The 17,097-nt window shown below is 39.2% G+C and overlaps 1 protein-coding gene across 1 annotated transcript in view; it reads left to right on the forward strand.

The window, feature by feature from the left end:
• LOC113066325 (neuropilin-1a-like) overlaps window positions 1-17,097 on the forward strand; it is a 58,876-nt gene that overhangs the window by 17,625 nt on the left and 24,154 nt on the right. The window contains 4 exon segments of the mRNA XM_026238225.1: window positions 1,273-1,454; window positions 8,791-9,018; window positions 12,684-12,839; window positions 16,014-16,180. Of these exon segments, the coding sequence (XP_026094010.1) occupies window positions 1,273-1,454; window positions 8,791-9,018; window positions 12,684-12,839; window positions 16,014-16,180 (733 nt within the window).

Raw genomic sequence — 17,097 nt, forward strand, 5'->3', positions numbered from 1 at the left:
TATACCATTTTCTTGAGCAGGGAGGTCTGCTGTTGCATATCCACGCTGTTACACAAATTAATATATATATATAGAATTTCAATACTCCTCTCAACATGAAATGAAATTATATTATGCACAAGCAATACTTTGTTTTATGCATCCCTAATAAGCTTGGAGAAACCAAACTGCGATTCTTTGAAATGAAATAGAATGTTCTACTCCCCATGATGCTTTGCTCTCCTTTCCTCCCATCGTTCATGTGGTTACAAGTGTCAGGGGTGATTAAACGCCATGGAAACAAGACCTTGCTGTCAATCATGTTCCATGCTGAGCCCACCCCCAAATGAAATTCACTATTATTATATCAGTATGCAGAGCGTATCGTCCAAACAGACTTAAAACAGAAGAGAATTCACATCAGCTTTAGTTGTTCATCCGATCTCGCTCGCTAGCTGAGACAGGACCTCCCACCCAGTACCGTCTTGTATTACAGACACAATATTAGTTCATATATGTGTGTGCACGGGGGGTTTTGTGTGTGCATGTGCTGCCGTTTGTGCAACAGTGTTCCAAACTGTCGCAGACTCAATTATGCGGCAGCACAAGCCAGTAGCTTTAGGGTCGAAATTCTATTTTGAGGAGAACTGGAGCATCTGTGTGTGTGTGTATGTGTGTGTGTGTGTGAGAGAGAGAGAGAGAGAGAGAGAGAGAGAGAGAAAGACCTGTTTTTTTTCTCATACTTACTGTACATACATACTGTTGGTCCACTCACATACTGTCAAACGGACATGTAAACAGGATCACAATCTTATGCCATTTTTAGCTCTATAACATCCACACATCATGATACATTTTTGTCGATGTAGATTATTGTGTTAAGTGTCACTGTGCATCATTTGATATATATATATAGTAGTATATATACTAGTTCATTGCACATCTTTTGTTTGCATGTTGATACTGGGTCATTGACAGTATTAAAAAAGTGAAAATACTGAACAAATCTAATATAAAATGCATGCATCAAGTTCTTATTAGTATTATAATTTGTATTATCTTTTTTTATTTTCCTAACAAAATGTGTACATATATATCTACACATTTTCAAGTTACTAGCACCTAGTCATTGTTTTTAAAGTAAAAATATTTATAAGTTATAAATGGAAGGAAAGATATTTAGAACCGGTTTACTAAAGCAAAGTGAATCTGAATTAACTAACCTGCTAAATTATGTAGAAAAAGTGTTAATAGTTTAGCTGAACTTATCTTTGTGTTTCTCTCTCTGTGCAGATATGACTATGTGGAGGTGAGAGATGGAGTGGATGAGAGCGGTCAGCTGGTTGGGAAGTATTGTGGGAAGATCGCTCCCTCTCCTGTGGTCTCCGCTGGGAACCAGCTCTTCATCAAGTTTGTGTCTGACTACGAGACTCATGGCGCTGGCTTCTCCATCCGCTACGAGATCTTCAAAACGGGTGAGTAGAAAGAAAAAGAAAGTGATCACCTACAACGGCCCCAAAGTGGCTCATCCAATCATATTTCTGAGCCGTAACAATCGTTTTATAATAAGAAGAATGCATACAAGCTAGGAATTTCCTGTAGGAGAGTACAACGACCATATAAGGAGAGATGTAAGCGAGGGAGAACACCTTCTGTTTTCTCTTTGTGAGGCCCAGTGGGAAAGCTGCTTGAGGGGGAAAGATCAGTTGATAATGTGGACTTGTAGACCTTCAGGGTCTATCGTTCTGGCATTGTCTGGCTGACAGGGACACACACTGATACACACTGAGGGACCGTTGGTCTTATCTGGAGATGCCACAGCAATAAGCAGAAATTTCCTGTTGTTCAGATCTGTTTCCTGTGTTTGAGGTATGGCTGGAGACTAGAGAAAGCGTGTTTGCGTAACCTCGGACAGGTGCAGTGCACATCATGGCCAAACACTGACCCCAGGATGAGATGGATGCTCCAGGGGGGGGTTATTTTCATCTTTATTGTCCATTTGTGTGTTGTCATTTCCATAAAACAGAAAAAAATTGGCAAAGAGATCTCTTTAATATCTCAACTGTTATTGGTAGACAGCAATGAGATTATATGGAGAGCAAATGAAGACTTTTGCACAAATGTCAATAATGTCACAAACTGTGACTTTTCAACATATCAAAGTATTAAAAAGTGTTATAACTACAGTACAACTGTGAAATATTATTACATTTAAAAATAGCATTTTTCTATGTATTAAAGTGTAATGTATTTCTGTGATGCTCCGCTGTATTTTCAGCATCATTCCTCCAGTCTTCAGTGTCACATGATCTTCAGAAATCAGAATAATATGATGATTTACTGCTCAAGAAACATTTCAATTAATTTTTTTTTTACACTTTTAAGAGACAAATCAGAGACAAAGTTGATACTTCACACAATGCAACTGAGAACTCTTGAGCTATAAAAGAGCAACCCTGGAGCAATAGACGTTCCTCTGGGTTCCCATCCCACTGTTGCACCTCCACACACTTTGCCTCATCAATAACATCAATAAGTCTCCCACAGTATTCCATTATCTCAGTGCTGCTTTTCCTAAACTCGTCTTCTTGATGTGTCTGATTGGAAATGAGGATCCTCTGGAGAGAGCAAAGCCGTCTGAAACGTATCGACTCAGTGCAGTCAAGGGGTCGAGCAGACGCTCTCGGCCGGGATGGGCGTCCTCGCCCTGGGTGTGTTCCTCCAGAAAACCCTCTTAGTTTATCAGCATGGGTGGGCCACAGGATCCTGTGTGAAGACAAATACTGTTGTTTGCAGTCCAGGACATGGGAATTTGTTGTGGCTACGCAAACTCTGCAGAGCGTACGTCAGCCTTATCAATTAAAGACAGAGAAGGACGGTGAGAAAGCAAAGGAAAGAACGTGAAAAGCAATAGGAAGAGTGATAAAAGGTAAAAAATAAAAGCCTTGTAAACTGATCTGTGTGCTTATGACATACAAGTAATGATTACACACAGGTGTTGAAACAGGTGTGCAGGTATTCAAATGTGTGATGATTATAAGAATGTAACAGCGCTTAAAATGAGATAATACTCATCTCAAGCTGCTGCTACATTTGGAGAGGTAAGCTGTGGATTAGAGCAGGTTTCACACACATCCGCAGTGTGTGGACTGAATCGCTGGAAGCAGCAAGTACAGCAGAATGTCTAATTACTGATACACAGTGTATTTTCTGAGTTTTATAGTGCTCTCAGATGGCAAAACTGATATTAGAATAGACATCTACAACATTTTAGATAGATTTCTGAATGCATATAAAGTAAAATGGGGGAGAAGGAGAGAGATTTCAGACAAGCAACGAAGAGGAAAAACGCGAAGTAGAGATTTAATGTGAAGACAGGAGAGAATAAACAGAGAACACAAAAGGAGAGAAGAATCTATTCAGGAAAAAAGTGTGAAGGTGACAAAGAAAGTGAGGGAGAGAAGATGAGGTGAAGAGAGGGCGAGAAAGCCTGGGAGCTACACACACACACACACACACACACACACACAGATGAGAATCTCTCCACTGCTATCTATGAATGCAATCAAGCCTGACCCAAGCACTAACCCACACTGGACAGCATGGATCTCTAACGAAGAGCTGTCCTCAGGGGGCTTTCAGTTTCACAGACACCCTGTTCTTTCTCTCAGAGTTCCCTTACACCATCCTTAACAAGGGGCTTTTAGATGATTTTTAGAAACTTGCGAATCCCATCCGTAAAGAAGAGGAGTCTGTAGTTATCACTTCATCCTGTCTTGCCATGGCATCCCCGAAATGGCCTTTCTTAGGGCTGAAGGAGACGTGCGTTTTTAGTTAACAGCTCTGCAATTTTCAGAGCCACATCAAGATGTTTCGGGAGTGTTGATGAAGGCGTGGGTGTGGGAGAGAAGGATGGAGAAGTTACCCTCGCTCAGAGTCAGTGTAGTACTGTAGGAGGAGACTGTAAAAGCCTGTTTCCACCTCGGAGGAAAAAACCTAAGAGGATTAATAGGAAATAACACATCGTAATTGACATAAAATCACAGGTACCTTGTGGAAACAAATTAGGAATTAAAGTTAAAATTGATGTAACTGTTGCATATTTTATTGATCTTTTGAAAAGGATTTAGGTCTTTAGAGGAGCATTTATTGCACACCGAATCCATGTTCTTTGAGAAAACATGCCTGTGGTGAAACGGCTGCACAATTATTTTACATTGGTTCTTGCATTTTTTCTCGACACTTTTAGAGCGGTGCTAAAAGAGTCTTTAAATTTATCTGAAACATAGTTTTATCGCAGTGGTTATTGTACCTATCACATCAGTTCAGAAATGTTATGTCCGGTGAGTGGCACTAAAAGATTAATACTCTTATCACATTTAAAAAATAATGTATCATAAAAAAGTAATTAGCTGAAGTACCGTATTTTCCGTGACTATAAGTCACACTTTTTTTCATAGTTTGGCTGCTCCTGCGACTTATAGTCAGGTGCGACTTATTTATCAAAATTAATTTGACATGAACCGAGAGAAATGAACCAAGAGAAAACATTACCGTCTCCAGCCACGAGAGGGCGCTCTATGCTGCACAGTTCTCCTGTAGTCTACACTGAAATCATAGAGCGCCCTCTCACGGCTGGAGATGGTAATGTTTTCTCTTGGTGCTTGGTTCTAAATAATTGCAACTTATAGTCCGGTGTGACTTATATATGTTTTTTTTCCTCATCATGACGTATTTTTGGACTCAGGTGCGACTTATAGTCTGAAAAATACGGTAACCATGCAACCTTATCTTGTTTCTACAAGTCTTTTAGTCCCTTTATCATAACTAGTGTTTCAAGGGACTTGTACCCAAACACTCCATAGTGCAAGTTCAATGCTGTACCATGTGCACAAAAGAGCAAGTTTACTACATCAAAAAAAAAGTTATAGAGTACATATGGAGCTGGTTATATGATGCAAATATCAAAATGTATTAGTTTACAAATCATGCACTATTATAAAAGTGTTTTGAGTTCATTAGTTCATGCATAGTATTATGCAAAGAATCATATGAAAATAAGTATTCATTAATTGATGTAATTATAATTTATGTAAAAATGAATAAAAGTTCATTTCAGTTGTGAGTTGCTGGATAGTGCTAGATAGAGGCACATTTTCCCAATGAACTCATACAACTGCCTTAAAATCATGCTGAAAGTGTGCGTCATCATTGCTAACTCATGTCTGGCTAGGCCATTCATCATAGAGATGTTATCTGAACGTCTTTACGATGGCACCTGTGTCAACACAGTAGGACAAGGATTGCGTGAGGAGGGCAGCTTGTTCATTGTGTCCAGTTCAGTTGTCTTTTACAAGTTTAGTTGCTTTTTAAAGGCCAGTGGCATAGGTCACATCTGGCAAGGCAAGCATGTCATTCTTCAAGCCCGTCTTCTAAATAAACCCCGCTACATTAACACTCAGAGCTAATGAAACCCTAGGCAGAAACTATCTTTCAGTAAGTTGCCCCGTCTCGTTCTCAAGGGGAACCATCAGCGGTGCTGGCTGGCTAAATGATGTGTCAGCCACCGTAGATTGTAAGTGTGTGTGTGTTTGTGTGTTCAGGGTAACCCCACAGCTGTGACTCCAGATTAATGTTTGTTGGAAAGTGTGGCCAAATTTTGCTTCTCAAACTCTCATCGCGCCCGTTAACCGGTCTTAGTGTAGCCACAGGGGTAAACGGCAAGGAAAGGTGTGTGAATGTGTATGTGTGTGTCCAGATTAATTACTCTCCCTGCAGATATATGAAATATAAACAACAGCGATTAGCTCACTAGACCCAGAACACCTCCAGCCATTTCATTTCTGCTTCAGCGTTACACAAACTTTGTTGTATGCCAAAGGATTTAGTAAAACACATCTCTTAGCATTAGCATAGCTGCGTCAGCTCAGGATTACAGTATTGTGTGCAGTGTAGCTAACAAATACAACATAAAAATGATAGCGTTTATAGAGAACCTAGAAAGAAACTGATCTGAAAACTGATAATATTATGCTTTTGAAATTTGGATTAGTGTTTGTTTATTTTAGATATTTTATTTAGGTCAGAAGAACTAAAGATAAAAGGTTAATTTCTAAATGACAGCAATGTTTAGATGTGTTGTATTGTTAGATATACATCAGTGAGGTCTCATGGGGAGACCCCAAACGTAACGACAGTAAAGTTAATCTCAACAGAACATGAGGATTAAATCTCGGACACTTTGCTGGGTTTGTTTGCACTGAGTGTAGACCTGCAAGCGATCATTTTAACAAGCGTTGCCTCTGGCCTGTTAAATAAACAGCATATTCCATGGAGGACTTCACCGCATTGAAAAGATAAGCCATGTGTATACGTTAGTCCGGAAAAACAAAATAAATCCTACTAAAGCTAGCCGTTAATGTCAGCAATAGTGCTTAGCTGTTATGAATCAAGCTTGTGTTTTTTCAATACCATTTCACTACTATCCCATAAATTCTAGTGTTTAAGTGTAAATTTAGTTCAGAAGGACTTGAAAGTATTTGTGAGAAGGAAAGCTGGGTTGCTCTCACAAAGCTTTATTTGTTTGGCTTGAGTTTACAGGCTCAAAGCTCCCTCCCGTTTCTCATCTAAGCTTTCCCCAGTTTTTTTCTTGTGAAGCTTTTATTTTTTATTTTTTTTAGCTGCTTGCAAATTACTTCAGAAACAAACCAAGGGACATGGGAATGTGTGGAGGTTTTTAGCCTTTGCGGTTAGTACAATTGCGACATGTCTCTAAATCCTTATGAGACACACGCATAATCACAAATGCAGACACACACAAAAGACCTAGAATCCCACCGCGATCTGTAAACAGCAGTGAAGCATTACACAACCAGTCACAGTGAAGAACCACGAAGCTACACAGTTCCTGTTAGACAGATACATCTACTGGTGGACCCACAACTCTCTATTGTATTTCACACTATATTTCAGCCATCCACAGAGAAGCACAAAAACTACACAAGTGTGCCAATAACACACACATTAACACATTGTACACAACACGTAATATGCATTCTTGCATTAGTAATCAAGAGGGTGATATAGTAATTGTCAGATAGCTTGCTAGCTACCGGAGTAAGTGTGTTGACAGTTTAGCAAACTTTAGCTAATTCAGGTTTTCTGATCTGATTCAGAAATCTGATCACTAATACCAACTATAGCGCCCTTTGTGGCAATGCAATTAAAATGGATTCCGACATATTTCGGAATTCCAATGCATTTGCTTTAATGTTCTTGCTACAAGTATGTCGTTTTTTTTTCTTATAAAAAGATAATGTTATAGCATGCACTTTATAAATAGAGTGAGAAATAGTGCACAGGAAATGTGTTCTTATCTTGCGAAAGGAAAATGTAATTCCTTCTTGCCCGTGGAACAGCCACAGAACATTTTTGTCTGTCGGAGGATTATCTTAAGAATCGTTAACAGAATTGAGTGTGTCTATCTGCTTTTGCTTGAATATGCACAACTACCAAAAACTAAAGATGAAAGTTGAAAGTTTTTGGCTCCATCATCAAATAGTTATTTTGAATTTCTTTATAACCCTGCCTAGTAACTTTTATTTCATCATGGAAAGGTTTCAGAGACACTCATTGCTGGTCATTTTCTTTAGAGCACGGGAAAAATTGAAAATAAATAAAAAAGAAAAACAAAAAGAAGCAGTTAACAAGTTTTTGATGACATTAAATTACGCACCCAATTTTTTTTTTTCAACCATTCTTCCATCCTTTTGTTTGTTAGGCTTTCCATTTTTTTTTGTCCTAAAATAAGAATGACTTCCATTATAGCAAAACCCATATCTTTCTTCCATAGAAAATAATAGGAGACATGTAGTAGAATGTCCAAGCTGCTCTCTTACACATAATGAAATTGAGTGGCTTTCAGTGACAAAAGAGTTACATTTCAAAATGTGTCTTTAGAAGATGATTTAGAACAGAATAATATTGTGCACAAGATGTACAGAGCACTTTTATGACGCACACCTGCTCCACATACAGACTTCATGAAAGAAAGCAGTTTGAAAATTCTTCAAGACTTATCCTTTTGTCTTCTGCTTAATAAAGAAGTAATATGGGTTTGGTTTTTAGCCACAACCTCATCATTATTTGTCATCTTTGTTCTGGTTCGTGATCTTTAAACTTTTGCACCCGCAGTAATTACCATGAGTTTCCACACTACATTAGGTACAGTGCTAACGTAATGTTGACATTTCTGTGTTGATGATCCAGAGCTGATCCTATAAATGCATCACTCTTAGAGCTCACACACCAGCTTTAGTCGAGCGACTGTAGTGTAAGTGTAAAGCAGTGATGTATGTGTGAACTTCAACAACACACTGCATCAACAAAGCTAGTCCACCAGAGAGTTCAGGGTAAATGTTTCGACTTGCTGATAAAAGTGTGTGTGTATTTATAAAGTGAGTTTTATGAAGCTATATTTAGCTATTTCTTAATTGTGTTGTTTTAAGCACCAACTGTACTGCACAGAGTGCATATGAAACATTTAATATGTAAAGGCTCGTATGAGCTTTTACTTTCTTTTTGCTCTCGTTTCTTCTTCATCATTGGCCTACACACCCAAGAAATCAGGCAGCAAGCATATCCCGAGCAGGGTGGGCCTCCACCACGGCCCATAAACCATGCAATCATCGAGCAAAACAACACAGACCACCATGTTCCTTCTCCAATGTTTTTTTTTTTTCTTCTACTACATCTGACTCCATGAGCATGCAAGAAATCCTAATTTTTGCTTCCTCTCGGTGTCCACTTCAGGTCCAGAATGTTCCAGGAACTTCACCTCCAGCAGTGGAGTCATCAAGTCGCCCGGCTTTCCAGAGAAGTACCCCAACAACCTGGATTGCACGTTCATGATCTTTGCTCCTAAGATGTCGGAGATCGTTCTGGAGTTCGAGAGCTTTGAGCTGGAGCCAGACACGCAGCCACCCACTGGAGTGTTCTGCCGCTACGACCGCCTGGAGATTTGGGACGGCTTCCCTGGAGGTGAGTCATTGGAGAGATCTGCTGCTCCAAACAGGAAAATCTGAAATGTTTGAAACAATAGATCATTTAGCGGATGATGTTAGCACATAGATCCTCAAATACTCATGCTTCAAAGGACCAGCAACAAGAAACTCTAATAATTCCTTCTACTCAAAAAAAAAAAAAAGTATAGTCAAATTTTTTAATGTAAAATAGAGTTTCCCATGCAAACCATACAAACAGGTGTTAGTTTAAGTGAAAGGAATTTTTTCACACTTTGTCAAAAAATGCACAAAAATTTACTTTTAGCGATACAGCAGCTTGTCATTCGGGCAATTTTGTTTCTGCCTTATCTTCCTCTAAAATATACATATAAGGACCTTAGAGTAGTAATATGAATCCTTAAGGTACTACTTATGAACCTTAGATAATGTACAAAGTTGTCCCTTTAAGCGTTCTGTTAAGCTGTTGAACACCTAAAGGTACAGTTTTTACACATTCTGTCGGAGAAGGCAGCAGTTTTATTATCTGCCAGGTGAAAATTGTAAATCTGATCATATAGCAAAGTAATAGCACACCTATCCTCAACAAACGGCATGATTTGCGACATAATACAGTGCTGAAGTGCAATACTAAAGAAGAGGTGGTCTGGAAAAGGAAACTAAACAGTGGTCAGAGTTGAAGAAATTGAGAGGGTCTCATCTTTGGCCTTCTGGAAATGGCCTTTATGACTAAATAACAATGCCATATGATTGAGCTCTAAGGGAGAACAGATGTGTTTCAGAAGAAAAACAAACCTCTCCTAAGCATGGCCAAGTGTCAATAAGATATTCCGGACATGTACACATTCTCTAACATCCACAAATGTCAGTAAAAGCTCTTTCATTAATTCTCATTGGTTTCCCAGGCAGTTCGGGGTGAGGGACTCTGGAATGTAGACTGTTATCATAACATCAAAACTATTCTGTTCTCCAAGATAATTACAGTTTTTATTTGTGTGAGTTTGAATTGCATATATACACCCAGAAGCCCGACAGGAAGATTTCAGCTCATAGCGGGAAGGAAATCTGCTTGGACCAGAGGTCTTATTCAGTTTCCACTTCATTATCTACTTTGTTTAGTCTTGATGGAAGAGAGAAGCTGTGAACTAATGACACCTTTGATCTGAGACAGAGTCTTCTGAACTTTCTCATCAGTTACAATTTTCTAAAATGAGTTTCTGCATCTCTTCCGAGGATACGCTGTGAACATTGTTGCAATTATGATTAAAGGAAGTATGTTTAACTGATTGTCTTTGAAAGGTTACACTGTCATATTTCAGAATATGTGGAATTTTCTGGATGGATTTTGAGGGAAAAACATGTATGCTGTTACTTTTAGGATTTCTTAATTTGTGTGTTCCAAGGGGGAAAAGACTTTGGAACAAGATAATTATGATCAATAATGACAGCATATTCTTTTCTAAGTGAAGTATTTCTTTAAAAAGAGTTGAGAATGCTGCACTCGTACGCAAACTCAGGAAGTGAGAGGTGTGTAGAACTTGATGCATGATGCTGTCCCAATTCTCCAAAACTCTATAGAGCTTTTCGTGTATCCAAAATCCATGTAGGCCTGAGGGGAGTGTAGAACCTGGGACTAAGGTTGCATGCTTTATTTTAGACTTGGCAGCCTCTGTTATAAAATCTACAATAAAAAGGTGTTCCACAAGTGCACAGTGACAGAGAGAGGGAGGCTGAAGACAAGACTTTAAAGGGAAGGCCCTGGTGCCTTAGGGCCTCAGAGTAACTCCTCTCTATGGTTCAGACACTAGCTGCATTACCTGTGGAGCCACACCAATCAATAAGTGCATTAGTGTGGAAAGGCTGCGAGGCGTGAGACAGAAGTCTCAGTGACTTCACCCACTGGACGCCCACTTTGATGCAGTCCCAGCCTGGCACAGGGTTTGTGAAGCCCCCCTCCTCCTCCACCAGAGCAGACATACTGGATGGGTTCATGGAGAGGCTCGTTAAAATTTCATAGCCCTGTTGAGTCATGCAGATAATCCGGACGGTTCACCACACCCAGAGCCTTCCCAGCACACAAGCGCACACATTTATACACACTTGTGTGCACCTGTTTCTTATGAAGATTAAGATTCGTGTATAACCCTAGATCTGTTTTATGTAATCACACACACACACAACACACACACACACACACACAAAGCTGGCAGATCTGTTTAATCTCTTTCGGGCCGTAATGGGCATCTTCTGAAAGAGCCAATCACAGTTTATCTTTAAAAAGCGAAGCTTGAAAAGGCATGTCAGTCCTTAAGCCAATATTTCAGTCATTTGTAGGAAATTTTAACCCCTTGGCATTCCTGCAAAGATTTACATAATAAAAGCATAACCAAAGTAAATTGCATGCTGTTCTTGGAGCATTTCTTGGAGTACTGTACATGCATGGTTTTGGTCTCTTTTGCAAGGTGACACTCTGAGGTTTGTTCTGTTTATGAAACCTTAAAGTTTCACTGTCTTACTGGTATTGAGTAATAGAACTTTGAACACACTGAAAAGGGAGAAAAACATCCCGCCTCCAGTTTCTTTGAAAAGAGATGCCTGCAGATGACTATAGCTGGGAGCTGTTAGCTGGAAAACACAATGGGATCGCAGCATGACGTCTGACAAAAGACACTGATTTTACCTGCTGTGTGGATTGTATCTTAAAATGCATCATTCAAATCACAAGAATCTCAGCTTTCCAAAGATATGTGACATGCTTAGGTTTTTTTTAGTTGTTGTTGTATGACACAAAGTTAACCCTTAAAACATGCAGGGTACTGTGGGCAGCACAGATCCCAAATCTTTCATGTTTCACATGGTTCATATTTTGCCTTGGGTCAGTAATTAATCCTTTTACACAGGTTTTGAGGTTTCATACTTTATATTTAACTTGGGTTAATCTTGCTATTTGCATTTTTAAGAGGTTTCTTTTATTGACTGGACAGTCCAGTAGGTGAAAAATGCAACAAAAAAAATTCAATTTCAGTGTAATTTGAGTTTCTGTAGCTGCCCAAAGCTCATGAATGATTAATAAGGCAAGCACTAGGGCCATTTATAATTGGTTGTCTGTTGCCAAACAACTTGCTGTTACATTCTAGCTCTGCAAATCTACCACATCTTGCCACTGTAAAAGTTTGAAACATTGTTTAAACCATAGTTTAAAAGTGGCCTTAACCTGGAAAGACGTGCACAAATAGTATGAAAAGCCCTTTTTCAATACAGTTTCAAAGCATTTCCTTTTCGCAGCTGAATGCACTGCATACCTCTTAATTTACTGCCTTAGTTGTGTTCAGTTCCTTCCTACTTGTCCCCTTCAACTCCTACACGTTTTTTTCTTTTAAAGTGGCTTCTGGGAAGTCACATTAGACTGGCCCTGGAACAAACAATAAGTGCTAGAATTTATGGTTGCCAGTGAAAACAGAAACACAAGGTCATAGACACTTACAAAACAGACACTGCCCTCTTCATTTCCATCGACAACCAGGTGTAGAGAGAATGTTCTGTTCTGTCAGTGCAGTTATTCAAGGTCAACCAGTGTCACTGTCCTTGACGTTCACACACTGCAGCATCAGCTGTGAGAAAATGGCTTGAATGGTAGATTTCTAAACATATCTAATCATACTCTATCTTTGTCTGTTTCCACAGTTGGTCCATACATTGGCAGATACTGTGGACAAAATACTCCAGGACGGATCGTATCCTACACTGGAATCTTGGCTTTGACAATCAACACAGATAGTGCTATTGCAAAAGAGGGATTCTCTGCTAATTTTACTGTGCTGGAAAGGACAGTACCAGACGGTAAGTCATTACTGCAATGTTTAAAGTGCACAAAGGAATTCACAAAATCAGTACAAAATCCACATGAGGTGAAGTTTTAGCATCCAGCATCCTCATATCTGCATTCTAGAAGATGTTGTTTATTGTGTATAACACGGGTCACCATGATGAGATCACACGACCAGTTATACTGAGATTAAATAATTCAGTATTTCAAGATTTAAGATTCAGTATTTACACAAAATTTAGATAAATGCCATGGGTGTTCGATTGCTGAAGGACAGTAGAGAGGCCAGTTCTTTGAGATTTAAATGTTTTGGAAGATGAATGAAGGCAAGCAAGTTAACAGGAATTACTATGAAAACCCAAAAAAAAAATGAATAAATGCAGATAAACTGCAAAAAATTTAATTTATGAATGCTGATATCATCTTTTAAAAATCGAATTCTGAAAAGGTTTTGATCTAGGTTTGAACATCATGAAAATGCTTGTTCCTTACATTTGCGTAGCCTTTGCATTACGTGAGTCAAAGTTATTGAAACATAACCTGTTGATTGAGGTCATTTACAACATGATGTAACATGTGAAGTTATTAAATCACCACATCCCGCTCAGCTGTGGCCCTCTTTCATTACATTATTGTGTCATGACCCGTCTGCCCTTGCTTTGTGGGCTTGGGTTATGTTATGTTTTTTTTTTAACCAGCTCACCAAGAGGGTTCACCTCTTCACCCCAATTTGGGAAATGCTCCAACAAAACATTTAATTTCAGAACACACCACCAACCCTCACCCTCAATCACGCATTCAGATCTATCCCTAGATATTATCTTACCGCTCCTCTGTCTGTCTTTCTCACCTACTCTTGAAAACATATGTGTCCTGGAGCACAACCCAGTCTTGAGCCTCTGGGGTATATTTATAGCAACAGCCAAAAAAACATTGCATGGGTCAAAATTATTGATTTTTCTTTTATGCCAAAAATCATTAGGATATTAAGTAAATATCATGTTCCATTAATATATTTTGTAAATTTCCTACTGTAAACTGTAATTTTTGACTCCTAATATGCATTACTAAGAACTTCATTTGGACAACTTTAAAGGTGTTTTTTTTTTTGCACCCTCAGATTCCAGATTTTCAAATAGTTGTATCTCTGTCAAATATTATCCGATCCTAACAAGCCATACATCAATGGAAATATTTTTTATTATTTATTCAAAAAATGTAAAACATGCACAAACAGACAGAGAGAGAAAGAGAGAAAATAATCAGTATCATAGTTGAGGAGGTGAACCCTAATCTAACCACTCATATGTGTTCAACACGAAAGGTAGTGGTGCTTGTGATTCGACACAACTGTCCAGTATAATTAAAGCTAATCGCAGCTCATATCAGTTTAAGGTGGATATCTATTGTACATATTATTATATTTCAGCTTGAGCTCTCAGAACACATCAAGGTGTGTACTGCATCTCTGTTGTCCCGGCTCATGCTGAAGAATACATTCGGTGTGTTCTCAGCTAGGGCTTTGCCCAACAGTCGCAGTCTATCAATTATTTATTGGCCCCATAAATTTACATTCTGTAGCAGCTTCTCTCACAGTTCGACATGTTTATCAGTATATTGTGCTTTGCAGGAAGGAAGGAGATCGCCATTGGCAATAAGTCTTTTTGTAGAGGATTTTGTCAGAGATCCGTCATAGATTTACAGTCTCTGCAGAGTGCGCCCAAACAGTGACAGATGCCAGATGTAATCAGACGAGAGATCTGGTTGTTTTCAGTCATTCTTCTAAAGAATGGAAGGCTGGAAAATGGATAGATGGCTTGAAGAGTTAGAGAGATAAAAGAGAAGGAGTAATGTTAAGATTTAGTTGAGCTGAGGTTTCAAGGGAAAAAGAGGGAAATTCATGAGAAGCGCATAAAAGACTCCACAATCCCTTTTGATTTTGAGTTTAGTGTTAGCAAGAGTTGCTATGCTAAAGAAGTGAATAGGCACTTAAATACCTTTGCATATAATATTCTACAACATGTTGGTATTTTGAAAAAAGTATATAGGATATGGAAGGATATATAAAAGGAAATTGGATAAAATATGATATTTCCATCTTAAATTAAAAGCTATACATTTATAGAACTATTAAATGTATAGTTATATATTAACATTTCTCTTGACTTTTCATTTTGCAAAATGCATTCTGTGACTGGTTACTTTACACTGAATAAAATGCAACGCTGGGCAAAATTAAGCATCTTAAAAGGTAGCAAAAATGTGATGCCTTCGAGTGCTGTGTAGGTAGACAGATCACTAGGTTTCAGAACAGGGCTTATGGCTTAGCGTGAATAAATAAAACTAATGTCTATATAACACACATGCTTTCTCCATCTGCTGTGTGTGTTTAGACCTGCATGTTTGGGCTGTGTTGTTTGTGTATGTGTGTATGTGACTTGCTTGCAGCTCCCGCTGTTATATTAGGTAACACGAGCTCACCATGTTTCAGTGTGCATTTCCCTAACATTTAAAACCACAATATGTGTTTGTTTGGAGTCTGTGACCTGTTGTAAATAAATTAGCATGTCTCCCACCTCAGGCTTCACAGTTCCCCATCCTTCACTGTCTCAGAGTCCTAAATTCTGTGCCGAAAAGTCTGGAAAAAAAGATCCTTGGGGGTCATAGCATGCACTTTGCTTGTTTTAGACACACGGCCAGCATGCCCTCATAACGTCACAAAACAATCAGCAATGAGCGCATCCTGGGTGGCACGCCATGAGGAGTGATATACAACCTGCTCTCCTTCCATCTAAAAACACAGACATGCCAGAAGCGTCTCTGACTTTCCATTCCTCCAAATGCTGACGCTGGGGAAATGCCACTGAACTGTGCACCTTTCAAAAGGCACTTCTTTTATGAACCTCAAGATTTCTCTTAACGCTGGACTTAAGAGCTTAAACTGAATGTTTTATGTATAAAGGTTTGCGTCTTAATGTGGTACACTTCCCACAGTGCTTCCATTAAACTGTGCTTAGAGGTACACGAAGAGAGCGTATGTTTTATTCTGGTGCTAAGAGATGGAAACCTATGGTTCTTTGAGTGGCCCGTTCCCAAGAGGAAGGCCTTAGTTTGGGTCATGATCTGATGTATTCTTTATTTAGATCACAAAATGACACTGCCCCCTTTTTCCTCTGTGCTTTCTCCAGACTTTGACTGCACCGAGCCTTTGGGTATGGAAACTGGGGAAATCCATTCCGACCAAATCATGGCCTCATCCCAATACAACCCCAGCTGGTCTCCGGAACGATCTAGACTCAACAACCCTGAAAACGGTTGGACCCCTGTGGAGGACTCAAACAAAGAATGGATCCAGGTACTGTATGATTCACGCACATATACTGAAGATTATGAATGAGTAATGGAGAAGGGATTTGTCTTTGGCAGAGAACAGACAATTCTGTGGTATTTTTTGAAGAAGAGAAAAGCCGGGTCTATAGAAGAAAAGTCTGAAACTCCCTCACGCTTTTATGATTTTTGAGTTCGAAATTTCTCTAGCTGAATTCACATTCACAGGCTGATGTTTTTGCCACTGGCTTGCTGTTCTGTATCGAAGACCAGCAGCAACATCTGTTGAATTTTCCCCTTTGGTCGACAGCCATGGAATGTTAAAACCCAAATGTACTGGTTTGCTTTGGCAGCAGTGAGTCTTCCTGGCCAACAGATGCTTGTAATCTTAACAAAGACTGTCTATGAGATGCATCTGGGTGCATCTAACATGATCTTAATGTCCGAGAGACAATGAGAAACCTGAAACTTATTCTAAGGAATGTGACCACACACAAGGACAGTGACAACAGATTATTTAGTCGCATGAATCTGTGAAAAGCATTGCAGCACCTCTGCTGGCCTCTTCTTGCACTTTGGGGCTTTTCTGTGACCCAAACCCCAAGGGTACCCTCAAAACCCAGACTTGTTTTATAATCTTTGCCTGACTGGAAAGTTGGGGCCAAAGAGACTCCTCAGGAGGCTAATAACAGACGTGACCCACGGACAAATATTTGCTAGGGGAGGTCTGTTAAGCAGATTTTCCTTATTGCTATCAAAATACTGTCTGTGTTCTAAAGCAGAAACTAATTGAATTAGGAAAGGTGCCTCAACTTAGCAGAGAAGAGGAACCAGGATGTTTAATTCTTAGTTTCATTGTAGAAGTGAGACGTATGCATTTCCTGTGGAACTGGAGACAAGTTGCTACAAATTCCGCTGCACATTTTAGCAAGAAATTTCATCGCT

Source organism: Carassius auratus, chromosome 49, assembly GCF_003368295.1.
Source record: "Carassius auratus strain Wakin chromosome 49, ASM336829v1, whole genome shotgun sequence".
Lineage (NCBI taxonomy): Eukaryota > Metazoa > Chordata > Actinopteri > Cypriniformes > Cyprinidae > Carassius > Carassius auratus.